The sequence below is a fragment of the Macaca fascicularis genome, chromosome 20, assembly GCF_037993035.2.
Source record: "Macaca fascicularis isolate 582-1 chromosome 20, T2T-MFA8v1.1".
Lineage (NCBI taxonomy): Eukaryota > Metazoa > Chordata > Mammalia > Primates > Cercopithecidae > Macaca > Macaca fascicularis.
In genome coordinates this window covers 28,203,144-28,230,725 of record NC_088394.1, presented here as the reverse complement: position 1 = coordinate 28,230,725, position 27,582 = coordinate 28,203,144, and the positions used below count along the sequence as shown (strand labels likewise).

Sequence of the window (27,582 nt, the reverse complement as noted above, 5' to 3'; positions counted from 1 at the left end):
CTGAGGCCTATCCAGAGAGAGCAAGGGATTTCCAAGCCAAGGCTCCCTCTACTACACCCCTGAGCCAATCCCATGACCTCACATGACCCAGGGCTTCTGGACACACCCGTGAGGACGCGAGGCCACAGGAGGAGAACCGGGAGCTCTGTAGGGTCACCCATTGGTCTCAAATGTGCTACCTGACTCTCCCAGCCCTGTCACTTCCCAGACACTGGTGTGCCCCTCCTGCCCTGTCTGGCCAGGCACCTTTGCAGAGTGGGGGCTGGCTGGTCCACTGGGAGGGGTGGCCGGGCACACAGGTGATGGTGACCTCGCCGATAAGCTCAAAGCCCTCATAGCAGAAGAAGCGCAGAGACTCGCCCGCCTGGTAGTGGTGCTTGTACAGCGTCTGGTAGCCATTCTCGGGAACCCCTGGGTTCAGGCACGGCTCGTACTTCACTGCGGGGAGCATGCCAGTCACATGCCAGCTGCACCACTGCGCACAGGGCAGACAGGCTCTCCCAGGGCTACCCAGCCACCCTCCCAGGGTGTGCTCCAGACTCACAGGCGCATTTGGGGACCCTGTCGCTCCACTTGGGTGTGCCTGTGTCCCGGCTGTAGCAGGTGAGCATGGCTGCCCCCTCGAGGCTGTACCCTGGCAGGCAGCGGTACTGGACGTGGGAGCCAACGGGGAAGCCAGCGTCCGAGGCAGTGCGGTGCCCATTGGCAATCTCGCCAGGGTCAGCACAAGTCATGACTGGTGGCAGAAGAACAAGGTTACGGAGAGTGAGGGCCTTAAAAAATCAGCCTGGGTAACACAGAGAGACCCCATCTCTACAACAAATTGAAAAATTAGCCAGGAGTGGTGGCGTGCTCCTGCGGTCCCAGCTACTCAGGAGTTGGAGGTGGGAGGATTGCTCGAGCCCAGTAAGTCGAGGCTGCAGTGAATGGTGAGCGCACTACTGCACTCCAGCCTGGGTGACAGAGTGAGACACAGTCTAAAAAAAAATAAAAGAAAATCTCCCAGAAGCCTAGGGCTGGGAGAGGCCTGAGCCTCGGGCCGTTTCCTCTGAACACCTCTGCACACACATGCACTTCCCACCAATTCCTCAGAAGGAAGAGAGCATGAATTGGAAAAACTTAAAATGCAGTGCATTTATTTTCAGACCAGAATGACAGGCTTATTTTTTTTCAAAATTCAATGTATGTTGTATTTCAGGCTTCTTTTAGAAAACAGTTTGCTTGGGGAAATCCCAAGCCCCTATCCTGGGGTGAAATTCAAAATATTTAACCACCATACCAGAGCATATGGGCCAAATCCCAGCAGGGTGAGCCCAATATGGCTTGTCATCTGTGGAACAGTAGCTGCCCTCTTTAAAGGGGGCGCAGCTCTTCTGTCCCCAGTATTCTCATTATGCCCAGCCTAGTTCACTCACATACACTGCCTGCCTGCAGGCGTTTGAGTTTACAACCCTGTTGTGAAGGAATCATAATCATAGCCATTTCTTGTATATAAGCCTGAGCTAGGTACCCTGCTAAACATTTTACAAACAAATATAATTCTTTGTGTGTGTGTGTGTGTGTGTGTGTGTGTGTGTGTGTGTGTGTGTGTGTTTGAGACGGAGTGTCTCGCTGTCGCCCAGGCTGGAGTGCAATGGCGCTATCTCGGCTCACTGCAAGCTCTACCTCCCGGATTCCCAGGCCTCAGCCTCCTGAGTAGCTGGGACTACAGGTGCCCGACACCACACCCAGCTAATTTTTTGTATTTTTAGTAGAGACGGGGTTTCACCATGTTAGCCAGGATGGTCTTGATCTCCTGACCTCGTGAACCACCCGCCTTGGCCTCCCAAAGTGCTGGGATTACAGGCGTGAGCCATGGCGCCTGGCCTTTTGTTTTGTTTGTTTGTTTGTTTTTGAGAGTCTTGCTCTGTCACCAAGGCTGGAGTGCAGTGGCGCATCTCAGCTCAGGGCAACCTCCGCCTTCTGGGTTCAAGAGATTCTCCTGCCTCAGCCTCCCGAGTAGCTGCAGTTACAGGCATTCGTTAGCACGCCCAGCTAATTTTTGTATTTTTAGTAGAGACGGGGTTTCACCATGTTGGCCAGGCTGGTCTCGAACTTCTGACCTCAGGCGATCCACCCACCTCAGCCTCCCACAGTGCTGGGATTACAGGTGTGAGCCACCACGGCTGGCTCCAAATATAATTCTTTGTTTTGGAGACGACAACTTGCTCTGTCACTCAAGCTGGAGTGCAGTGGTGAGATCACGGCTGACTGCAGCCTCAAACTCCTGGGCTTAAGCAATTCTCACACCTTAGCCTCCTGAGTAGCTGGGACTATAGGCATATACCACTATGCCTGGCTATATTTTTTATTATTTGTAGAGACAGGGTCTCACTATGTTGCCCAGGCTGTTCTCAATCTCCTGGGCTCAAGTGATCCTCCCACTTTGGCCTTCCAAAGCACTGCAATTTCAGATGTGAGCCACCACTTAGCACAAACATAATATTTAATCCCAATTATCTTGAGAGGCCAATGTCACTGTCATCTCCCTTGGAGCCCAGGGCTCTCAGGGCAGTCAAAGGACTTGGCCCATGGTCACTCAGCCAGGGAGTGGCAGAGCGGGAATCTGCCCAGGGTCACAGCCATGGAGCACTGGACAGGGACTCAGAGATGTGGGTCCTGGCACACCTTCAGGCTCAATCTTCTGCCTTGGGCAGGTTCCCTCCTGAGCCCAAGGCAGCAGGGCCAGCCGAACTCTTAGCCTCATCCAGGCCTAATATCCTGTGAATCCTTCCAGGGGCGGGGAGCTGTGTCCAGCCCAAATCTGGCTACCTGAGGTTTCTCCCCTTGGTCCCACCATTGCTTTCAGATGCCACATGGAACTACAGCCCCACATCCTTGGGGCTGGCTTCCCAAAATTTGAAGAAAGTGACCAGCTGCCATTCCTTTCTGCTCTTCAATTTTCTTTTACTTTTTTCTTTTTTTTCTTTTTGAGATGGAGTATCACTCCCGTGGCGCAGGCTGGAATGCAGTGGCATGATCTCAGCTTACTGCAACCTCAACCTCCTGGGTTCAAGTGATTCTCCTTCCTCAGCCTCCTGAGTAGCTGGGATTACAGGCGTGTGCCACAGCGCCCAGCTAGTTTTTTATTTTTAGTAGAGACGAGGTTTCACCATGTTGGCCAGGCTGGTCTTGAACTCTTGACCTCAGGTGATCCACCACACCTGGCCCTTTCTGCTCTTCTAAAATATACACACTCCCAGCTCCTTTAAATGTCACCTCCTCTGTGAAACCTCCTGCCCCAGCCCTGAGAAAATTAGCCCACTGCTCTCCCCACAGTCCCTCCTCACACCCAGGGCAGCACGCACCCTGTGAAGTTTCCATCTGCGCTTCACAACCTGAGTCCTACTCCACCAATGGGGAAACCAAGGTTCAGAGATGCTAAGTGCCTCGCCCAAAGTCACCCAGTGATCACCATCCTGCGTATCACTCCCAGATTGTGAGCTCCACAAGAGTATGGAGGGGCTTGAACTCCCTTCTCCTAACCTCAACCCAGCACGGGGCTTCGGTGATGGCATTCAAATAAACCAAGTGCTCTGACAACCTTGGTCCTAGCAAAGTGGCTCCCTACAATTTCAACTGAGAGGACTGTGGGATTGGGACGGGGCGTAGGACAGGAAGGATGGAGCCAAGTGTGGACACGGGGAGCCCAGTGGGAACCTGGTCGGAGCCCTGTTAGGGGCGAAACTCAGACGCCGCAGAGGAGGGATCAGGAGGGGACGGGGCGGGGCCATGAGACGAGGAAACAGGGACCGAGCTCAGGTCGGTGCAAGAAAGAAGAGGGATGCAGCCCGGAGAAGATGAGAGGGAGACGCAGAGGGGACAGTTTCCGGGAACCGGGCGGAGGAGTGAGAGCTAAAGGGCATGGGGGCAGGGCCTGAAGAAGATCAGGAAGGACCCCGAGCGAAGGGACGGAATACAGAAAGCAAGGGGGCCGGTACAGGACAGGGTGGGGGCGGGGCCCACAGCGAAGGGGCGGGGCCGACAGGACGCGGGCGGGGCCGGCTCACTCTTTTGGCAGGCTGGCGGCGCGGCGCTCCAAGAGAGGTCCCACTGGCAAGTGAGAATGTCGGAGCCTAGCAGCTCGTAGCCAGGCTCGCACTGGTAGGTGAGCACCGTGCCCCGGATCAGGTCCCCATGGGATGCCGTCCTCCAGCCCCACTCCGGAGGTGGCAGCTCGGGGCACGTGTCGTTCCTTGGGACCTCTGCAGGGGAGGGAGGGCGAGTTTGGAGGCTGCTGTTTTAACTCCGGGCTCCCTTCCAGCCTCGGAGGCTTTGCTCTGTGCCCCCTCCCGGGATCTGTCTCTCTCTCTCTTTCTTAGAGACAGGGTTTCCTCTGTCGCCCAGGCGGAGTACAGTGGTACAAGCATAGCTCACTGCAGCCTCAACCTCTTGGCTTCAAGCGATCCTCCCAGCTCGGTCTCTCAAGGCCCTGGGATAACAGGCGTGAGCCACCACGACCGGCCACCTCCCGGGATCTCTGGCTTGCCCGACCCGTGCCCATCCCGGGACTCTATCCCTCAGTACCTTTGAAGTGCAATACGAAGCCCTGGCCCAGGCCTGGATTTGGGGGCCCGGGCGGTGCCTGAAACTGCAGTGTGAGGTCGGGCCCAGAGGAGAGGAGACGGCGGCGCGGTTGAGGTCCCCGCAGCTGGGCCAAGACTCGGGCGCTGGGACCGTCCCCGTCGAACAGTGTCAGCATGTCCCCTTCCCGCACATTCAATCTGCAGGGAGTGGGACCAGACAATGGGGTGGGGCTGCGACTGGCCCCTCCCATCCAGCTCTGCCCCATCCTCAACTCTGCTCATTGGTAGCCCCTCCTACTCTCCAGCCCCGCCCATAATTTCCTCTATTCTATGGCTCCTCCCATGTCCTACTACCCAATCCCTAACCTTGCTTATTACTAATTCCGCCCACTGTCCAGTCCCTCCTTCATCACCATGGGATCCAAAGCCTAGCCCAACTCCAGCTCTGGCCAATCATAGACCAAATTCGCTTCCACCCTACACAACTCTAGGCTCTGCCTGAGTACCTGCTCTGAAGCCACGCCCACTTCAGCTTCTGTGCCGTCTCAAGACCCTCTAATACCAATTCAGCTCACTGGATTCTCCTCAGCCCTCCCCAACTTGTTGGTGATACTGCAACAGTTTGGGTCTGTGTTCCTGGAAGTAGCTCCATGGGCAGCCTCAGAAACCTCCAAAGAGTGAGAGGCACCAGGCCAGAGCCCCTTGTTCACAATAGCCCCCAAGGAAGGCTGCATTGCCCTATTTTATTTGTCCGAGGTTGCCTGGCTAATACGTGATTTGAGCCCAGCTCTCTCACCTCTATCCTGAACCCTTAGTGCACCAGCCTATCCACCGAATTCTGGATAGATACGCAAGAGCCAGGCAGGCTCAGAATGCAGGCTAGTGCATTGGCATACCACACTTTGCTGAGCCTACACCCGTCGCACCCTCTGCAGAACCCAAACATACATCTCAACTTGGAGCAAGATGCGCTTCTCTTCCTGGACGTGTAGGCCCCACACGCAGTCCTGGCCCGGGCTATAGCTCTGGGGCCAGTCGGGAGAGAGGACCACACCAGCTGGCTCCGACAGCTCCCCTCCACACATGGCTAGGGAAAAAGGGGTGTCAGGTTCGGGACCCAGGTGGGCATGCCGTCTCCATTTCACCACGGTCCTCACCACTCGTGATGCATGCACCACATCACCTCGCTTGTTTCCTATTACCTATGATCCACCTGCTTCTTTTATTCTTTTATTTTTATTTTTATTTATTTATTTTTTCACTTTTTTTTTGAGACAGAGTCTTGCTCTGTCGCCCAGGCTGGAGTGCAGTGGCGCAATCTCAGCTCACTGCAAGCTCCATCTCCCGGGTTCACTCCATTCTCCTGCCTCAGCCTCCCGAGCAGCTGGAACTACAGGCGCCCACCGCCACACCCGGCTAATTTTTTTGTATTTTTAGTAGAGACGGTGTTTCACCCTATTAGCCAGGATGGACTCAATCTCCTGACCTCGTGATCCGCCTGCCTCGGCCTCCCAAAGTGCTGGGATTACAGGCATGAGCCACTACGCCTGGCCCTTATTTTTATTTTTTTAGACGGAGTCTCACTGTGTCGCCCAGGCTGGAGTGCAGTGGCACAATCCCGGCTCACTGCAATCTCCACCTCCCAGGTTCAAGCGATTCTCGTGCCTCAGCCTCCCAAGTAGCTGGGATTACAAGCACGCACCACCATGCCTGGTTAATTTTTGTATTTTTAGTAGAGACGGAGTTTCACTATGTTGACCAGGCTGGTCTCCAACTTCTCACCTCAGGTGATCCACCTGCCTGAGCCTCCCAGAGTGTTGGGATTACAGGCGTGAGCCACCGCGCCTGGCTTTATCCACCTGTTTCTTTTTCTTTTCTTTTTTCTTTCTTTTTTTTTTTTTTTTTGAGAAAGAATTTCACTCTTGTTGCCCAGGTTGGAGTGCAGTGCCGTGATCTCGGCTCACCGCAACTTCCGCCTCCTGAGTTCAAGCGATTCTCCTGCCTCAGCCTCCCGAGTAGCTGGGATTACAGGCATGCACCGCCACACCCAGCTAATTTTGTATTTTAAGTAGAGACAGGGTTTCTCCATGTTGATCAGGCTGGTCTCGAACTCCCGACCTCAGGTGATCTACCTGCCTCTGCCTCCCATAGTGTTGGGATTACAGGCGTGAGACCCCGCACCCAGCCATGATCCACCTGTTTCTTGCCACGTCTAGGTCCTTTTGTGTTCAATATCCAGTCCTGCTCTTAACAAACCCCACCCACTCTCCACTCCAGCCTGCCCAATCTGTGACTTAACCCAACAGCAGTTATTGCTCTTGAAGACATTTGGGTTTGTGACCCCTGCATTCAGTAACAAGCCCACCAGTCATTCAGCTAAGAAAACAGTCTCTGAAGGGACAGGGATTTACCCAAGGCTTGGGTTGATTAGGTCTGGATATGCAGCCTTCCTTTCTGAATGGCCTTGCTGGGATTTCCAGTTCAGGGGGCATCATGGACTGAAAGACCTGCCTGCGAAGAGGAAGGCTCACCTTTGCAGGCCGGCTCTGTGTCGTTCCAGTGGGGTTCTGTGGGATCCACACATTCGATGGCATTGGGGGGTCCAGGGGGCTCCAGGGCATATCCTGGGAGGCACGAGAAGGTTGCCAGTGCCCCTGGGCGATACTCAGGGTCCGTGGTAGTGACGTTTCCATGTGCCAGGAAGGGGGCGAAGCAGCGATCCTCCTCAAAGGCTGGGAAGGAGTCAGTCATAACAATTAAGCATTAGGGCAGGCCTCAAGGGATCTCAAATTGGGGATGTGAGCTGAATTGGGGTGTTGTTTGGCCACTCCCTGGGCTTTTTTTTTTTTTTTTTTTGAGACAGAGTCTTGCGCTGTCGCCCAGACTGGAGTGCAGTGGTATGACCTCGGCTCCCTGCAGCCTCTGACTCCCAGGTTCCAGCAATTCTCATGCCTCAGCCTCCCAAGTAGCTGGGATTACAGGTGTGCACCACCATGCACAGCTAATTTTTTTTTTTTTTTTTTTTTTTCCTGAGACGGAGTTTCACACTTGTTGCCCAGGCTGGTGTGCAATGGCACGATCTTGGCTCACCGCAACCTCCGCCTCCTGGGTTCAAGCAATTCTCCTGCCTCAGCCTCCTGAGTAGCTGGGATTACAGGCATGTGCTACTAGGCCTGCCTAATTTTTTTGTATTTTTAGTAGAGACGGGGTTTCTCCAGGTTGGTCAGGCTGGTCTCAAACTCCTGACCTCAGGTGATCTGCCCGCCTCAGCCTCCCAAAGTGCTGGGATTACAGGCATGAGCCACGTGCCTGGCCAATTTTTGTATTCTTAGGAGAGATGGGGGTTTCACCATGTTGGCTAGGCTGGTCTTGAACTCCTGGCCTTAAGTGATCTGCCTGCCTCAGCCTCCCAAAATACTGGGATTACAGACATGAGTCACTGCGCCCAGCCTGGGTTTTTTTTTATTTTTTATTTTTTTAGAAACAGGGTCTCACTCTGTTGCCCAGGCTGGAGTGCAGTGGTGTGATCACAGCTCATTGCAGCCTAGATCTCCTAGGCTCAAGCGATCCTCCCACCTCAGCCTCTCCGGTAGCTGGGGACTACAGCATGCACACCCCACCCAGCAGCTCATTTTCCATTTTTTTTTTTTGGTAGAGATGGGGTTTCACCATGTTACTCAGGCTGGTCTTGAACTCCTGACCTCAGGTGATCCACTGGCCTCGGTCTCCCAAAGTGCTGGGATTACAGGTGTGAGCCACTGCCCTGGGGTCGGTGAGTTTTTAAAAACTGAATGCCACTGGGTTTAGCATTCACTCTCCAGATTGTCAAAACATTTCTAACACTCCTCATTCACATATTTATATTGCCTCCCTGGCCTCTTGAGGGAAGCCCCTGGGCTAGCCAAATCCCAGCCACCATTCTACAGAGAGGAAGTTCATAGACGAAAAAGCCACTTGCTCAAGGTCACCCAGAAGACAATGGCAAAAGCAGGTCTCAAACCCAGATGGCTTGATTCCCAGCCACAGATACTTGGCTCTGGAAACAGCAAAGACGGGCGGGTAAGGGTAGGGGTGCCTTTGGAGAACTGGCTGGTGTAGGTGTATTCTCTCCTCAGAAATAACAATTGGATTCTGATCATCCATGCTGTTGCTAGAACCCAACATTTCAGCTAATGCAAAAACTACTCAGTTTTTACTTTAGACTAAGTCAACAAAAGTGAACATTTGTAGAGCATTTGAGTTTCTGTGCACCTGATCAGATCTTAGCTGCAACACTCCCTGTGAGTTAAGATTTAGGTGCATATGATACCAATGAGGAATCCTTTTCTTTTCTTTTTTTTTTTTTTTTTGAGATGGAGTTTTGCTCTTGTTGCCTAGGCTGGAGTGCAATGGTACGACATCGGCTCACTGCAACTTCTGCCTCCCAGGTTCAAGTCATTCTCCTGCATCAGCCTCCCGAGTAGCTGGGATTACAGGCACCCACAACCACCCCCAGCTAATTTTTGTATTTTTTTAGTAGAGATGGGGTTTCACCATGTTGGCCAGGCTGGTCTCGAACTCCTGACCTCAGATGATCCACCCGCCTCAGCCTCCCAAAGCGCTGGGATTGCAGGCATGAGCCACCACACCGGGCCTTTTTGCTTTTTTTTTTTTTTTTAAATATTTTATTTTTTATTTTTTGAGACCGAGTCTCGCTCTGTTGCCCAGGCTGGAGTGCAGTGGCATGATCTCACTTCACTGCAACCTCGGCTTCCCAGGTTCAAGCGAGTCTCGTGTCTCAGCCTCCCGGGTAGCTGGGATTACAGGCACGTGTCACCACGTCTGGCTAATTTTTGTGTTTTTAGTAGAAATGGGGCTTTGCCATGTTGCCCAGGCTGGTTTTCAAACTCCTGGGCTCAAATGATCCACCTGCCTCAGCCTCCCAAAGTGCGGGGATTACAGGCATGAGCCACTGCCTCCGGGCTATTTTATTTATTTTTAAAAATGAGGTCAGACACAGTGGCTCACAAGTATAATCTCCACACTTTGGGAGGCCGAGGCAGGTGAATCATCTGAGGTCAGGAGTTCGAGACCAGCCTGACCAACGTGGTGAAACCCCATCTCTACTAAAAATACAAAAATTAGCTGGGCATGGTGGCTAACACCTGTAATCCCAGCTACCCAGGAGGCTGAGGCAGGAGAATCACTTGAACCTGGAAGGCAGAAGTTGCAGTGAGCCGAGATTGCGCCATTGCATTCCAACCTGGGTGACAAGAGCGAAACTCCATCTCAAAAAAAAAAAAAGAAAAAAAGAAAAACAATGAGACGGGGTCTTGCTTTGTTGCCTAGGCTGGAGTGCAATGGTGGGATCACAACTCACAGCAGCTTTGACCTCCCAGACTCAAGTGATCCTCCTGCCTCAGCTTCCTGAGCAGCTGGGACCATAAGCGTGCACCACCACACCTGGCTAATTGTTTGTTTCGTTTTGTTTTGTAGAGACAAAGGTCTTGCTATGTTGCCCAGGCTGGTCTCAAACTCCCAGGCTCAAGTGATCCTCCCATCTTAGCCTCCCAAAGTGCTGGGATTACAGGCGTAAGCCATTGTGCCTGGCCACAGTGAAGAATCTTAAACTCGTAGAACAGCGTGGCCTACAACTATGGAGGCAGGTCTCAAAACTTGCCATTTTCATTAAAAGACCTGGACAGTTCGTACTTTAACACTCCCAGAATCTATCCCGCAATTGATTTTTGCAGATCCACTGTTCTATTTCACTATTACTTAACCTGCAAGGTATCATGTCCAAATCCTAAGCATCCATTACAGCCCAGTGTCAATTCCATTTCTTCCATGATTCTCATCAAACACTAGACCCTCCCATCTCTGAGCACTTCACTTCACGTTTTTGGTCTCTTTCTTGCTACTGTTTATACAACTCCTCTGTTTTCAGCCACAATGAAATTCTGTTTCCCAAACATACCAGGCATTTCTCTACTTGCTCTTTCCCAAAGTTCCTTTCTTTCCTTTCCTTTTCTGTTGTTTTCTTTTCTCTTTTTTTTTTTTTTTTTTTGACAGGGTCTTGCTCTGTTGCCCAGGCCGGAGCGCAGTGCTGCAATCATAGCTCACTGCAACCTCTTGGGTTCAAGTGATCCTCCCACCTCAACCTTCCATGTAGCTGGGACTAGAAGTGTGTGCCACCACACCTGGATATATATATATATACAGGGTCTCACTATGTCGCTCAGACTGGTTCTCAAACCTCCGGCCTCAAGCAATCATCCCACCTTGGCCTCCCAAAGTACTGGGATTAGAGACATGAGTCACCACAACTGGCCTTGATCTTCCTCTTTTAAAATATCCTCTGTTGGTTGGGCAGGGTGGCTCACGCCCGTAATCCTAGCACTTTGAGAGGCCAGGGTGGGAGGATCACTTCAGCTCAGCAGTTAGAGATCAGCCTGGGCAGTATAGTGAGATGCTGTCTCTACAAAAAATTAAAAATTTACCCAGGCATGGTGGTGCACGCTTGTGGTCCCAGCTACTAGGGAGGCTGAGGCAGGAGGATCACTTGAGCCCGGCAGGTTGAGGTTGCAGTGAACCATGATTGGGCCACTGCACTACAGCTTGGGTGATAAAGAAAGACCTGTTTCAATAATAATAATAATAATAATAATAATAATAATAATAATAATAAAATACCTTCTGTCCTATAAGGCCAAGTTCAAATGCTTCTTCCTTCACGATCACTTCCTTGTTTCTACCCCTTCACATTCATTCCCCTTCTTCTGGTAACAGCACCCCAATTTTAATTTTGGGACGCATGCCTACCCCACTCCCAGTCCACGAGGTTGAGTTGAAGCCCACCAGGGGAGGCCACATGAGGCAGATTAGCCTATCCCAATACTGCCTTCTCCTAGCTCAGTGATTGGCTCAGGCTAAGGCCAACCAGGACCTCAGCCAGGTCAATGAGTGCCTCTCCTGGCACTTTTGCTGAGCTCTCAGGAAATACATGAGTGTTCTCTCTGGTGAGGTTACTAAGTTGGTGGTATGGGCTGGGCGAGGTGGCTCACGCCTGTAATGCTAGCACTTTGGGAGTCCCACGGGGGCAAATCACTCGAGCCCAGGAGTTCAAGACCAGCCTGGGCAACAAGGTGAAACCCTGTCTCTACTAAAAACACAAAAATTAGCTGGGCGTAGTGGTGCATGCGTGTAGTCCCGGCTACTCGGGAGGCTGAGGCATGAGAATCGCTTGAACCTGGAGGAGGGGGCTGCAGTGAGCTAAGATCCCGCCACTGCACTCCAGCCTGGGCGACAGAGAGGGACTCTGTCTCAAAATAAATAAATAAAAATGAATAAAAGTTAAAAAAAAAAAACTGCCAGGCATGGTGGCTCACACTTGTAATCCCAGCACTTTGGGAGGCCGAGGCGGGCGGATCACCTGAAGTCGGGAGTTCGAGACCAGCCTCACCAACATGGAGAAACCCTGTTTCTACTAAAAATACAGAATTAGCTGGGCGTGGTGGTGCATGCCTGTAATCCCAGCTACTCAGGAGGTTGAGGCAGAAGAATCGCTTGAACCCAGGAGGCGGAGGTTGCAGTGAGCTGAGATCACACCGTTGCACTCCAGCCTGGGCAACAAGAGCAAAACTCCATCTCAAAATAAATAAATAAATAAAGGCCAGGTGCGGTGGCTCACACCTGTAATCCCAGCACTTTGGGAGGCCGAGGCGGGCGGATCACGAGGTCAGGAATCGAGACCATCCTGGCTAACAAAGTGAAACCCCGTCTCTACTAAAAATACAAAAAAAAAAAAAAAAAAAAAAAAAATTTAGCCGGGCGTAGTGGCAGGCGCCTGTAGCCCCAGCTACTCGGGAGACTGAGGCAGGAGAATGGCATGAACCCAGGAGGAGGAGCTTGCAGTGAGCCGAGATCGCGCCACTGCACTCCAGTCTGGGCGACAGAGCAAGACTCCATCTCAAAAAAAAAAAAAAAGAAAATAAATAAATAAATAAAATAAAAACTAAGTTGGTGGTAAATCAGCAGCTATGTCCATCACACAGGGAAAGCCTGCCTGAGAATGAAGCCAACACAGAGGAAAGAACTGAGATACTGAGATAACTGGTCTCTGGGCTGTGTACCTGGATCCAGGCATGCATGAAGCTTAAACAGAGAAGGCTGCCTCGGGAAAGGAGAAGGGGTCCCTAGAAGAGATCCTTGCAGTTTTGGGGCAGGGAGGCAAGTCACGTTTCAGGAATCCCAGTATGGAGATGAACAGGCATGGAGTTTGTGCTTCCAACTATGCCTGGTGTCAGGAAGAGGGGATGGTGTGGAGGCTGGGGTCCAGTGGGGGAGTGGGTCACTTACCTTCAAATCGGAGGCTTAACAGCAGGGGATTGGCAGGTGTCTCTGACAGCAGCTCCACATAGAGGGACTGGGCGTCACTGATGAGACCCCGCTCAGGGACATCGTCCATGTCTGAATCATAGATCACGGGGGATAGGGGGCTGCCCCCTGAGCGCACCATCAGCCTGGGATGGACAGAATCGGGACCAGGAGCTCAACCTCCCTCACAAGCTGCCTCACCCCTTGCCCGCTCTCCTAACTTATTTTTATAGCTGTTATCATCACACATTAACTATATGCCACACACTCTTCTAAGCACTTACACATTCTTTCTCATTTAATTTTCACAAGAACTCTTGAGTCACACACTATTATTATCCCTTATTTTATAGAGGAGGATATTGGGGCATAGAAAGATCAAGTGACCTGTCCAAGGTCACAGAGCAAGTAGTGGCAGGGCTGAGATACCTAGTTGCTAGGTAAAGGATGTTAATGATGATGAAGATAGCAGATGCTTGACCAGGCACGGTGGCTCAGCTCACACCTGTAATCCCAGCACTTTGGGAGGCCAAGACGGGTGGATCACCTGAAGTCAGGAGTTCAAGACCAGGCTGGCCAAAATGGTAAAACCCCATGTTTACTAAAAATACAAAAATTAGGCCGGGCGCGGTGGCTCAAGCCTGTAATCCCAGCACTTTGGGAGGCCGAGACGGGCGGATCACTAGGTCAGGAGATCGAGACCATCCTGGCTAACACGGTGAAACCCCGTCTCTACTAAAAAATACAAAAAAAAACTAGCCGGGCAAGGTGGCGGACGCCTGTAGTCCCAGCTACTCAGGAGGCTGAGACAGGAGAATGGCCGAACCCGGGAGGCGGAGCTTGCAGTGAGCTGAGATCCGGCCACTGCACTCCAGCCTGGGCGACAGAGCGAGACTCCGTCTCAAAAAAAAAAAAAAAAAAAAAAAAATACAAAAATTAGCCAGGTGTGGTGGTGCATGCTTGTAATCCCAGCTACTCAGGAGGCTGAGGCAGGAGAATCGCTTGCATCTGGGAGGTGGAGGTTGCAGACAGCCGAATTCATGCCACTGCACTCCAGCCTGGGTGACAGAGTAAGACTATCTCAAAGAAAAGAAGAAGAAGAAGAAGATAGGCCACATGTGGTGGCTCATGCCTGTAATCCCAGCACTTTGGGAAGCCGAGGTGGGCAGATCACGAGGTCAGGAGATCGAGATCATCCTGGCTAACACGGTGAAACCCCATCTCTACTAAAAAAAAAAAAAAAAGTACAAAAAATTAACTGGACATGGTGGCATGCACTTGTAGTCCCAGCTACTCAGGAGGCTGAGGCCAGAGAATCACTTGAGCCCGGGAGGCAGAGGTTGCAGTGAGCCAAGATCGCGCCACTGCACTCCAGCCTGGGCGACAGGGTGAGACTCCATCTCAAAAAAAAAAAAAAAAAAAAGAGGATAGCAGACACTTTTATAGTGCTTATTGTCTTAGGCGCCATTCTAAGGACTTTATATAACTTCAGCACTTATCCTCACAGAAACCTGAAGAGGGAGGTACTGTTATCTCCATTCTATAGATGAGGAAGCTGAGGCACAAAGAAGTTAAGTGATTTGTCTCAGGTTGCACAACTACACTTCCTAAGAAAGGCTTAGGACTGGCCGGGCGCAACGGCTCATGCCTGTAATCTCAGCACTTTGGGAGGCCAAGGCGAGCAGATCACCTGAGATCGGGAGTTCGAGACCAGCCTGACCAACATGGAGAAACCCTGTCTCTACTAAAAATACAAAATTAGCTGGGCGTGGTGGCGCATGCCTGTAATCCCAGCTAATCAGGAGGCTGAGGCAGGAGAATCGCTTGAACCCGGGAGGCAGAGGTTGCTGTGAGCCGAGATCGCGGCATTGCACTCCAGCCTAAGCAACAAGAGTGAAACTCCGTCTCGGGGGGAAAAAAAAAAAAAAAGGCTTAGGTCTAAACTGTGATGCCTATCTCAACCAGGATCCACCCCAGCTGTGTCCAAGTCCCCACTTAGCCTCCCTATTTCCCTGAGGTGGGGACCTTTTTTTTTTTTTTTTTGATGGAGTCTCGCTCTGTTGCCCAGATTAGAGTGTAGTGGCCCGATCTTGGCTCACTGCAAGCTCCGCCTCCTGGGTTCATGCCATTCTCCTGCTCAGCCTCCCGAGTAGCTGGGACTACAGCTGCCCACCACCATACCTGGCTAATTTTTTTTTTTTTTTTTTTTTGTATTTTTAGTAGAGATGGGGTTTCAGTGTGTTAGCCAGGATGATCTCGATCTCCTGACCTTGTGATCTGCCCGCCTTGGCCTCACAAAGTGCTAGATTACAGGCATGAACCACCATGCCCGCCCAAGGTGGGGACTTCTGACCCGAGACCCAGACCCTCACCGGTCATTGTCCTCATCCAGCGAGACCCTCTCGAAGTGCAGGTGCAGCCGGCGCCCCTCAGCTGCTTCAATGACCCAACGGCAGGTGAGGTTGGGCCCTACAGCTCCCCCAGGCTCTGGGGACACGATGCGGCCCAGTGTGGCATTGTGGATGGTGCCACCACAGGATGCTGTGGGCAGAGGAGGGGCAGGTTAAGGTCAGCCTGAGGTGACTTGTCCTTCTCCTCGGGGCCTCGGCCTGTTTTCAGAGCTGTTGCATTCACACCTTTGGCTGGGATCCAGCCCAGGGCTGGCCTCTGTCCCATGGAGTCACCCCAGAGGACAGGACCTTCTCCAAGCATGAGCCAGGAGAGAAACCAGCCCTGTTACAGGAGAACCCCAAGATTGACACCTCCTAGGATGGAGACACCACTAAAATGAAGACTCTCCAGCTATGGATACTCTAGGATGAGGAGTTACGAGGATCCCTAAAATTGAAAGCCTCAGCTGGGAAATCTTTAAGACAGGACTTTCAGAATGAAGACATCACGGGATGGGAATCCCAGTATGAGGCTCTCGAGGACAGAAGCCCTCTAGACATGAACCCTAAGAATGGTTTCCTCTAGGATGAGGATGCTACCCCAGAAGGGACCTCCAGAATGGTGACTCCCAAAATAAAATCTCTAGTGGGACACCCCGAGATGGAGACCACCCAAGGATGGAGACACCTGAAGGAGAGAGACCCTCTGCATAAAGAGCTCTGGCTGCAGACCCCAGGATGGGGACTCCTCAGGGTAGATAAACACCCCTTCAGAATGGGTTTTTCCCAAAGGTGGACACCCCTGAGATAGGACCCTCCCAATGTGGTTCCCAGGACAGACGGCCCCATCCACTGTGGCAGGCAACTCACCCATGCAGCTGGGGGTTTCGCCATTCCAGGATGGCCGGGTGCCATTGAGGCAGATGAGGGTCTCCTCTCCCTGCAGCTGGTAGCCCGAATCACAGTGAAAGGTGGCAGTGCCCCCAGGGTGCAGGTCCGTCACACTCACGTCCCCATGGGCCGGCCGGGGAGGGAAGCCACAGCTCAGGAGGTAGGCTGCACCAGACAGACAGGGGGTAGCAGGGCTCACTTTCCCATGCCTCCCTTTCGGACTGATCCACCAGCACTTCCCCCCTCTCCTTTCAGGCCAGCCTGCCAGGGGCACACACTGGCTCCATACTGGCGTACATACCGAGAAATAAGAGCTCCTCACACAGGCACCTTGCCTCACGAAGAGGAAATTCCAACATCCCTTATCTCCCCCACTCATTGTAATTCACCCCCGTTGGCCCCCATTTAATAGATGAGATATCTGAGGTTCAAACAAGTTATTCTGGACCCTGCTACTCATTTGTTGTGTGACTTCAGGCAAATCAATGAACTACTCTGAATTTCATCCAGCTCTAATAACAGATAGTATTTGCAGAGCTTGGCCGGGCGCAGTGGCTCCAGCCTGTAATCCCAGCACTTTGGGAGGCTGAGACAGGCGGATCACGAGGTCAGGAGATCAAGACCATCCTGGCTAACACGGTGAAACCCCATCTCTACTAAAAAATACAAAAAACTAGCCGGGCGAGGTGGCGGGCGCCTGTAGTCCCAGCTACTCAGGAGGCTGAGGCAGGAGAATGGTGTGAACCCGGGAGGCGGAGCTTGCAGTGAGCTGAGATCTGGCCACTGCACTCCAGCCCGGGCGACAAAGCGAGACTCCGTCTCAAAAAAAAAAAAAAAGTATTTGCAGAGCTTGTTCAGCTCCCAGAGTGAGTCCACACAGAGATTTTGAGGTAAGCAGACAAAGATTATGTGACCTGGCTAGGTGTGGTGGCTCACACCTGTAATCCCAGCACTTTTGGAGGCTGAGGCAGATGGATCACAAAGTCAGGAGTTCGAGACCAGCTTGGCCAACATGGTAAAACCCCGTCTCTAAAAAAATATAAAAATTAGCCGGGCATGGTGGTGGGTGCCTGTATTCCCAGCTATTTGGGAGGCTGAGGCAGGAGAACACTTGAACCCAGGAGGCAGAGGTTGCAGTGAGCCGAGATCGTCCCATTGCACTCCAGCCTGGGCGACAAGACCAAAACTCCATCTCAAAAAAAAAAAGATTATGTGACCTGTTTTGCAGATGTGAACACTGAGTCTCCAAGTTATTAAATGTTTCTCTCTGCATTTTTCTCCCCTCCACACATACAGCCTTTCTTCCACCAAGGTACCCTGTGGTATACCCTCAGCTTCCATCCAGAAGAACCAATTGAAACTTTTTTTTTTTTTTGAGATAGGGTGTCACTCTGTTGCCCAGGCTGGAGTGCAATGGCACGGTCATAGCTCACTGGAACCTTGAACTCCTGGCCTCAAACCATCCTCCTGACCCAGCCTCCCAAGTAGTTGGGACTACAGGTTTGTGCCACCGTGCCCCACTAATTTTTAAATTTTTTGTAGAGATGACATTTCAGTATGTTGCCCAGGCTGGTCTTGAATTCCTGGCCTCAAGCAAACATGAAACTTCTTGAGGACATTTGACTATTTTGTCTTTTTGTTTTTGTTTTTGAGGAGGAGTCTCACTCTGTTGCCCAGGCTGGAGTGCAATGGAATGCAATCTCGGCTCACTGCAACCTCCGCCTTCTGGGTTCAAGCGATTCTCCTGCCTCAGCCTCCCGAGTAGCTGGGATTACAGGTGTGCACCACCATGCCCAGCTAATTTTTGTATTTTTAATAGAGATGGGATTTTTCCATGTTGGCCAGGGTGGTCTCCAACTCCTGACCTCTTCAGATATCCTGACTTCACTTTCCCTGGGGGATTCATTTACAGGCCAATGAGTATTAAGGTCTTTAAAGACAAAATAATCTCCAAAGGCACAGGGGCTCACACCTGTAATCCTAGCACTTTGGGAGGCCGAGGCGGGTGGATCACCTGAGGTCAGCAAAAAGACCCAGGCCTTGTCCTCAGGAGTCCATCATCTACTGAGATAAACATAAGAACAACCTTCTAGAACACAGTGGTTTCAATAAATGGTAGTCTCGGTAATGGCTGCTGCCAACAGAATCAAGTCTGAATGCTTTAGTTTGACATTCAAGCCCCTTCCACAGTTAAATGCAGCCCAGCACATTCCAGCTTCAGGGTTGAGCTTCCAAGACCAATATAGCCTACATTTCCACCTCCATATTTTCGCTTGTGCTCTCCCCCTACTTTCTCGTGTTTTAAGAGATCAGACTGGGAGGCTTACGTACCACCTCTTCCGGGAAGCCTTCCTGACTTTACATCTCTCCAACAGTTACTTGTTCTCTTACCTGTACACAATCCTGCATGCATGATTTTGTCATCACATTAACCATTGTCTTTTTTTTTTTTTTGAAACAGAGTCTCACTCTGTCATCCAGTCTGGAGTGCAGTGGCTTGATCTCAGCTCATTGCAACTTTCACCTCCCAGGTTCAAGTAATTCTCCTCCCTCAGCCTCCCAAGTAGCTGGGGTTATAGGCGTGTGCTTTGACTCCTGGCTAATTTTTGTATTTTTATTATTATTATTTATTTTATTATTAGTAGTTTTTGAGACAGAGTCTTGCTCTGTCACCCAGTCTGGAGTGCAGTGACACAATCTTGGCTCACTGCAACCTCCGCCTCCCAGGTTCAAGCAATTCTCCAGCCTCAGCCTCCTGAGTATCTGGGATTACAGGCATGCGCCACCACACCCGGCTAATTTCTGTATTTTTAGTAGAGACTGGGTTTCACCACATTGGTCAGGCTGGTCTCAAACTCCCGACCTTGTGATCTGCCTGCCTCGGCCTTCCAAAGTGCTGCAATTATAGGCGTGAACCACCGCGCCTGGTCAATTTTTGTATTTTTAGTAGATACAGTGCTTCACTATGTTGGCCAGGCTGGTCATGAACTCCTGACCTCAGTGATCCACCCACCTTGACCTCCCAAAGTGCTGGGATTACACGTGTGAGCCACCGTGCCTGGTCTAACCACTGTCTACACTGGCCCAAGCCTTATTTATTTTGTGTCCTAAAAGGCCAGACTATGAGGTCAGGAGTTCGAGACCAGCCTGGCCAACATGGTGAAACCCTGTCTCTGCTAAAAATACAAAAAATTAGCCGGGTGTTGTGGCACACACCTGTAATCCCAGCTACTCAGGAGGCTGAGACAGGAGAATCGCTTGAACCCAGGAGGCGGAGGTTGCAGGGAGCTGAGATTGTGCCATTGCACTCCAGCCTGGGCAGCAGAGCAAGACTCTGTCTCAAAAAAAAAAAAAAAAAAAAAAAAAAAGGCTAGCCTGGCTGATCAATGGATGCAGCCAAGAGGCAGCGTGGAACCACTGGATTTGTCGTCAGGCAGCCCTGAGTTCCAGTTCTAGATCCAGAACTTACTAACTACGTGACTTTGAGCAGGTGACTTCATCTCTAGGGACCTCTCACCTATTAACGGCAATAATAATTCCTGTCAGGGAAGATTGGCCTGAAAATTAAATAAAAGAAACACGCAAAGCACCTGGCACATAGAAGCTGCTGAGAAAACGTTAATCACACGCCCCTCAGCCTCAATTAATGAATGACTGGGAGCCAGGGACTCGGGGATCTGGTGTCTGGCTGCAATAAACGTGCAGGTGGCTGAGCAATCTACATGACCTTTGAGTCTTTTTCTTCCTTTGAGAGATGGAACTGATAATGGCCACTCTCAGGGTTTCTGTGAAAAGCAAATGAAACTACGGTTGGTGAAAGGACTTTGTAATGGGAAAGTTTGCTGAACTTGGGGTGAGGGGTGAGGGAGCCTTTGGCTTTTCAGAGAGAAGCTAATGAGGCCACTCTGGGCCAGAGGCCCCAGCTAGTGCAGGTTGGGAAGGGCTGAAACAGGGTCTCGGTCCCAAAGGTGCCTGGTGCAGCTGCGAAGCAGGGAAGACTGAGCAATGAAGGCCAATTTATGCAATAGTCCTGCTTCCCCAAATGTTCTATTTAGCCTAAGGAGTCCTATTTTCAGTGCCCTGGGGAAGTGGCTGCTTAAAGGAGCCAATGGGGAACCATATCTTCAGATTTCATAATACCTGAAGTCCGGCACTCGGCCTGGACCTTCCAGGCATGCTCTTGCTCCCCAATAACCGGGTCCCTACTGCCAAATACATGTCCCCTAGCTCGCTGGTCCCCCAACGAATAGGCACCTTTGCTATGCACACATGAGCCCCTAGGGCAGGTCCTGAGCAGAGGCTTCAAAAGAGGCTGGAGAGGATGTGAGAACATGATTCAGGGTGTACCCTGGATGAGGCACACAAGGCGTCTGCGGTCAGCAGAGCTTTCAAGGAGGGCAGAATGCACAACACCAGCCCAGGCCATGCGGTGATGTGAAGGGGGCATTGGCCTGACACAGTTCTTTCTGTCTCCACGAAGCACAGGAAGACAGTGGTGTCTGGAACAGGGCACTGGCTGGGCCCTTTCCTTGTGCACACGTGTATGCTAGAACATACCCTTGTACTGTGGGAAGGTTCCCGCACACACAGGTAAGCGTGGATGTACACACATGTGCAGGTTATATGTCATAGGTCCTAACAAATGCAGTCATGTGTGAATACAGCCCCCCTTCCCTGCCCCCAGATGTCAGAAGGATCTTTCTAAGTTGCAAATCCAAGGCTCTCACTTTCCTGCTTAAAACATTTCAGGCCAGGCGCCGTGGCTCACGCCTGTAATCCCAACACTTTGGGAGGCCAAGGCGGGAGGATCACTTGAGGTCGGGAGTTTGAGACCAGCCTGACCAACATGGAGAAACCCCGTCTCTACTAAAAATACAAAGTAAGCCGGGCATGGTGGCGCATGCCTGTAATCCCAGTTACTCGGGAGGCTGAGGCAGGAGAATTGCTTGAACCTGGGAGGCAGAGGCTGCGGTGAGCCAAGATTGCACCATTGCACTCCAGGCTGGGCAACAAGAGTGAAACTCCATCTCAAAAATAAATAAATAAATAAATAAATAAATAAATAAATAAATTTCAAATTAGGAGGCCTGGCGTGGTGGCTCATGCCTGTAATCCCAGCACTTTGAGATTGTTTGAAGCTGGGAGGCAGAGGTTGCAGTGAGCCAAGATCACGCCACTGCACTCCAGCCTGGGCAACAGAGCGAGATTCTGTCTAAAAAAAAAAAAAAAAATTCAAATTATCTCCCTGTCACACCTGCAGGTTGAAGTAGTCTGAACTCCTTACTGAAGCAGGTAAGGCTCTTTATGGTCTGAATCTGACCTGCCTCCCAGCCTGGTCTCTGGCCCATTTCCCCTTCACCCCTTTCTGTGCTTTGAAGGTAATAGCATGACTGACAGTTTTGAGCTCTCACTGTGTACACACGCTGTTTGTGTTTTTGCTTGTTTTTTTTGTTTGTTTGTTTGTTTTTGAGATGGAATTTCGCTCTTGTCACCTAGGCTGGAGTGCAATGGCGCAATCTCAGCTCACTGCAACCTCCGCCTCCTGGGTTCAAACAATTTTCTTGCCTCAGCCTCCCAAGTAACTGGGATTACAGGTGCCTGCCACCATGCCTGGCTGATTTTTGTATTTTTAATAGAGACGGGGTTCTGCCATGTTGGCCAGGCTGGTCTTGAACTCCTGACTTCAGGTGATCCACCTGCTTCGGCCTCCCAAAGTGCTGAGATTACAGGCGTGAGCCACCATTCCAGGCCACACACTGTTTTAAATACTTGACATGTATTAATTCATTTGATCTTCCGCATAATAGCAATTATTGTGATCCCTGTTTTTCAGATGACATCATGAGGCACAGAAAGGTTAAGTAACTTGTCCCAGGTCACACGGCTAGGACAATTCTATTTTCCAGGCTAAATTCCTTCACCTCATCTGGGGGTCACATCTTCTCTCTCTGGGTCTTGGAGTGTGCTTTTTCATCCACCTAGCCATCTGCCTCCCTCCTCTCCCTCCCTCCCACCCTTTCCCTGGCGAATTTATCCTTCAGGTCTCAGCTTAGTCATCATCTCCTCCAAGAAGATGTCCCCATATTCCTTGGGAGAAATTTAGGTCCCTTGGCTATGTGCTGCCCCCGCTGGTGTTTCTGCCATCATATTCCTTATCTCCTTGAATTGTAACCATCCTGATTACTCATCTGTCTTCCTACCTAGATTCTGAGCTCGTTGAAGCCAGATTTACACCTGGTTTGTTCATTCCACCTCCAAGGCTAACATAGGGCCTGGTATGAAGCAAGCACTTGATCAACATTTGTTGAGTTCAATGGATGAATTGTCCCTTGCATGTGTGCACAGATCTGTGAGTGTGTGAGATAAGTATGCATGGGTCTCCTCTGAGGGCCTGGCCCCCCAGGGTCACAGTCAGGAGGAAAAGCCCCCCTCAGCACCCTGTGCTTCGATGGTTCTTAAAGATGTCCCCTGTATAGGCCAGGCACGGTGGCTCATGCCTGTAATCCCAGCACTTTGGGAAGTTGAGGGGGTGGATCACGAGGTCAGGAGATCGAGACCATCCTGGCTAATACAGTGAAATCCCATCTCTACTAAAAATACAAAAAATTAGCTGGGCGTGGTGGCGGATGCCTGTAGTTCCAGCTACTTGGAAGGCTGAGGCAGGAGAACGGCGTGAACCTGGGAGGCGGAGCTTGCAGTGAGCTGAGATTGCGCCACTGCACTCCAGCCTGGGCGACAGAGCAAGACTCTGTCTCAAAAATAAATAAATAAATAAATAAAGATGTCCCCTGCATGCAGTATGGCCTCTGCCCTTCCAGCAGCACCCTCAAACTCCTCACCCTGATAGTGGATCCTGAAGCCACCGCCCCTTGGGACCCGTGGGCTCTGGAAGTGCAGAAGCAGCCGGTTGGTTGGGCTCCGAAGGACTTGTCCTTCTCCAAGCATGGACGAGTTGGCCAGGAGTCGGGGGGCCAGGCCTGGGGATCCCCCACCAGCCAGCACCAGAAGCTCCTCCTCCTGCGACAGGTTCAGCGTCTGCACCTAGAAAAGCCAGACACAGACCTGCCAGGGCAAGTCAGCCAGGGGTTTGACTTCCAAAGCCCCTGTCCTGTGCCTTTTCCCTGTGTGTAGCAGCCCAAAAGGCACCATGCTGCTGCCCAAGTTGTAGAAATCTGGAAGAGCTTTTGAGGTAACCTGAGTCATCAAATAGGTTCTTTGGCTCCCAGGCCAAACCCGTGCACACCCACAACCCAGAGGAAAAGGCTTGGAAGGTGCACAGTCACATGCTTTGGTCCAGTTACCTGGATCTCAATGCCGTAGCCAGGGTAGACATGGATGCTGTAAGTGCAGTCCAGGAGCCCCAAGGTGCGGCTGGCGGGGCTCTCCAGATCTGGAGACTCCACATACCCTTCGCCCTCGGAGATGTTGTTATTACATAGAACTGAGGAGATACAAATGGTTGGGATGGAAGGAATGCCTGTGCTCTTGCCCTCCCAGCCAAGCAACTCTGAAGGCCTTCATCTGCCTTCTCCTTAGCACCTCTCATTATTTTTTTGTTTTGTTTTGAGAGAGGGTCTCACTTTGTCACCCAGGCTGGAGTGCAGTTGTGCAATCATGGCTCACTACAGTCTGAAACTCCTGGGCTCAAGCCATCCTCCCTCCTCAGCCTTCCGAGTAGCTGGGGCCACAGGTGCGCATCACCACACCGAACCAATTTGTAAAACTTTTTGTAGAAATGGGGTCTTGCTATGTTTCCCAGGCTGGACTCAAACTCCTGGCCTCAAGTGATCCTCCTGCCTTGGCCTCCCAAAGCACTGGGATTACAGGTGTGCGCTGCTGTGCCCCCTCACCATCTTTTTTTTTTTTTTTTGAGATGGAGTTTCACTCTTGTTGCCCAGGCTAGAGTGCAATGGCTGGATCTCAGCTCACCACAACTTCCACCTCCCTGGTTCAAGCAATTCTCCTGCCTCAGCCTTCCGAGTAGTTGGGATTACAGGCATGCGCCACCACGCCCGGCTAATTTTGTACTTTTAGTAGAGACGGGGTTTCTCCATGTTGGTCAGGCTGGTCTCAAACTCCCGATCTCAGGTGATCCACCCGCCTGGCCTCCCAAAGTGCTGGGATCACAGGCATGAGCCACTGCGCCTAGCACCATCTTTAAGCATACTCCCTCTCCCACCTGAGCCAGAACTCCCTTTCCTAACTGTTATATAGCTGAAACAATTGGAACACTGCCTGGTACTTAGTAAGGGTACAGAAATGCTACCTTTGTTATTTTTATTCTCCCATCTGTACCCAGGACTCCTTCCACAGTTCCCAGGAGCCTCTTTCCCATCCATCCCCAGTGTGTACCTATCCGGTGCTCCCACCCCCATCCCCTTGCCATCGCCTCACCTGGGCTGGTCACCGTAGTGGTAACAGTTGTCGTGGTGATGATGGTGGTCGTGGTCTCCTCCTCTCCTCCCTCAGGCCCAAGGGGAGGCCCTGGGGAAGCAGGGCTGGGTGGGGGTGGGGCTGTGGTTCCTGGGGGCGGGGTCAGCAGCTCTGGCGCGGTGGGGCCTGCCCCCCTGACCCCCTTAGGGGTGACAGCTGTTGTCAGAGGCCCTGTCCCCGGCTCAGTGGCCCGTGGCAGGGAGGGCACTGTGAGAGTCTGGCCGGCCGGAGGGGTGGCTAGCGTGGGGTCCGGATCAGATCCTGGGACAGTGCAGGGAATGTCAGAGCACAGGAAGAGCACACGGAGGACCTTGGGTGGGGAGCAGGGCTAAGGGAAGCTAGGGGTTCCCCTGCCATACCCCAAAAGCCTCCCCCACAAGGTAGAGTACCCCCCACCTTTCCCTTCCCCACTCCAGTCCCCACCTCCTCCCAAGGCTTCCACAGCCTGAGTCCCCCCTCTTTCTCTTCTGGTCCCTTCTCTCCACCCAGCCCCTTCCACTCTGATACTCCTCTCCCTGAGCCTCTCTCTCTGCCTCCTCACTCAGATCACGTTCTCTCTCTGGTTATCTCCTCTCTCCTCTGTCTTGCTCTCTCTGGAACTCTTTATTTCCCCATTTCCCTGTTTAGTATTCTGATTGCACTCTGATTTCATGATTCGAGATCCACTAGTTTTTGTGTTTCATTCTCTCTCTCTTTCTGTCTTCCACCATTTCTCTGACTCTGGTTCTTTGAATTTCCATCTCTCTTTCTATGTGATTGTTTTTCTGTCTGACCGTCTCCTAATCATTCTGTCTCTCTCTCTCTGGTTCTGTCTGTGCCCAGGTTTGACTTCCTCCGACGATCTCGATTTGTGTCCCCTGAATCTCACAGGCCTTCCTGCAGGCTCTTTCCTCCTCTGCAGTATCTCTCTGCCTGCTGTTGTCTAGCCTGGCTCCCCATCTCCCTGAGCCCATTCCCTCCCTCTGTCTCTAGGCCACTCCTGCCACTCTGGGGGCCTCACCCGGCAGGTAGCCCATCTCTGGGCCCCTCCTCAGCAGGGCCCCATGGAGCAGTTCAGCCAGGGCCTCAGAGGCCACCGTGGGGGTCTCACTTCCAGGCTCTGGGAATATCTCCTCCTCCTTCAGGGGCAGACCTAGGAGGTGAAGTTGTGTGAGCTTCTCCACTCCCCCACATCCCTTCCTTCTCCAGAGAGATATTTTCTAGAACTCTTCTTCCCTCCTCCACCAGCTGGGCCTACAGGGGCTCAGAGGGTCCCAGGCTCGACTGAGGGCCAAGATCCGAGAAGGGGCTCCCAGCTGCCCTCATATTCCCACTCCCACACCTCTTCTCTCCTGTCCCCTCTCCCTTCTCCCCGGGCTGTGTGGGCCTTCAGTGAACATCTTAGCTCTTATGAACCCTGGACAGCGCCAGCAAGGCAGAGGGGTTGCCGGTGCTGCCTTCCCTTTCACCTCAATGGTGATCTCCCCCCAAACCTGGGGCTCTGCAGAGGGTCTGGTGGCACCTCCCAGCCCTTGCTTCCGCAGTGCCTGGCTTTCTTTCTGGGCTTCTGTCTCTGCAGTGTGGCTGTCTTTTTTCTCTCCTTCTCCTTCTCTCTCTCTCTCTCTCTCTCTCTCTCTCTCTCTCTTTCCCTCTCTCTCTCTGGTCCTCTGCAGTCTCTGCCTCCTTCCCTGGAGTCTGGTTGGGGGTCAGAGTGGGGGACTGAAAATCTGGTCTTTGAGCCCTGCCTCTGCTCATCTGTCTTTGTCCATTCATCCAAGAACATTTGTGTGTACAGCGCCTGGCATCTCTCTCAGCATCTCCATCTCCCACCCAGGTCCCTCCGTGCTTCTACCGCCTCCGCAGACATCCCCCCAACTTTCCCAGCCCTCCTTTGTGGATCTAGCTCCTGAGACACTGCTAAAAGCTTCTCTCGTTCATTTCCCTGCCTTCTCAATATTGAGGGTTAAGGGGCTTTGGGTTCAATCCAGAAAGCTCTGGCTTGCCCTTTCCCCATCAGTTGTGCCTCTCCCCTCCCCCATGTGCTCGGAAGACCCAGGATGTTAAGAGAAAGGAGGGTGGAGGACCCCGCTGGGTGCCTTCCTGGGGCCCACCCCCACACTCTCATGTCCTTACCCTGGATCCAGGGACAGCTCAGCAGAATTAGGAACAGCAGCTGGGGAGGCGGCGGGTGCTGGGCCCTGGGAGTCCCCATGGCGACTCACCCCGATCTCTCTCCTCTGTGCCTCTCTAAGTAATCTGGCTGCCACCTTTCCTCCGTCTCCGATTATCTTTCCCTTTAATTCTTTTTTTTTTTTTTTTTCCTGGTAGGAGTCAGCAAAGAAAGACAATTTCTCTGCCCCTTGGGATAGAGGGGCAGAATTGGGCTAGGGGTCGCCTGGAGCCCACCCCCCTTTGCTCAGTCTCCTCTGTCCTCGTCTCCCGGCTCTGTGGTAGAGGGGGCGCGGCTCCGGCTGCAGGGGGTGGGGCCGAGAGGGCCGAAGGGGCCGGGTGGCCTGGGTTACCCTCCTGCTCAGGCGCCTGGGTCCACCGGGCTGGCTGGACCCCAAGCTAAGGGACTGGGGAGGAGAAGGCAGCTTCTGGGGGCTTAGGGTGGGGTCGAGGATCGGGGGGGTTCCCCACTGGGCTCTAGCGGGGATTGTCGGGGAGGGGAAGGGGTGGGTTGGGGAACTGGGAGAGCCGAAGCTCGGGCACTGGAGCTGCGGGAGGGAGAAGCTGAGAAAGGTATCAAGCCCACGTCAGATCCTGGGGACGGGCGGAGGGAGGGGCCTGGGATTTATTTGACGGGGAGGGAGGAGGAGGAAGTGCAGATGGAGGAGGGAGGGATCATACGAGCCAGGGCGGTAATCCTCACTCCCGCGGCCCCTAGGGGAGGCAAAGGAAACTCTCTGGTCTCAGCAGTAATTAGCCCCCTCCGCCTGCCATTCCAGCACATCTGGAATCTGAATCTC

The 27,582-nt window shown here is 52.2% G+C and overlaps 1 protein-coding gene across 7 annotated transcripts in view; it reads right to left on the bottom strand.

The window, feature by feature from the left end:
• The window catches only part of SEZ6L2 (seizure related 6 homolog like 2), a 29,177-nt gene extending 1,829 nt beyond the window's left edge, over positions 1–27,348 (bottom strand). For 2 of the 7 annotated variants that reach the window (XM_005591585.4, XM_005591586.4), the window contains exons 1-14: positions 26,747–27,348; positions 25,635–25,766; positions 24,596–24,895; positions 23,503–23,642; positions 23,041–23,242; positions 16,181–16,366; positions 15,293–15,461; positions 12,903–13,066; positions 7,097–7,297; positions 5,514–5,652; positions 4,567–4,763; positions 4,050–4,244; positions 545–736; positions 247–438 (exon numbers count right to left, since the gene is read on the bottom strand). In XM_005591585.4, coding sequence (XP_005591642.2) covers positions 247–438; positions 545–736; positions 4,050–4,244; positions 4,567–4,763; positions 5,514–5,652; positions 7,097–7,297; positions 12,903–13,066; positions 15,293–15,461; positions 16,181–16,366; positions 23,041–23,242; positions 23,503–23,642; positions 24,596–24,895; positions 25,635–25,766; positions 26,747–26,825 — 2,488 coding nt within the window. In that variant the 5' untranslated portion in view covers positions 26,826–27,348. The remainder of the gene's footprint in view (positions 1–246; positions 439–544; positions 737–4,049; positions 4,245–4,566; positions 4,764–5,513; positions 5,653–7,096; positions 7,298–12,902; positions 13,067–15,292; positions 15,462–16,180; positions 16,367–23,040; positions 23,243–23,502; positions 23,643–24,595; positions 24,896–25,634; positions 25,767–26,746) is intronic. The other 5 variants (XM_005591587.4, XM_074026923.1, XM_045382963.2 and 2 more) reach the window with 3 other exon arrangements.
• Between the last annotated feature and the right edge of the window lie 234 nt (positions 27,349–27,582).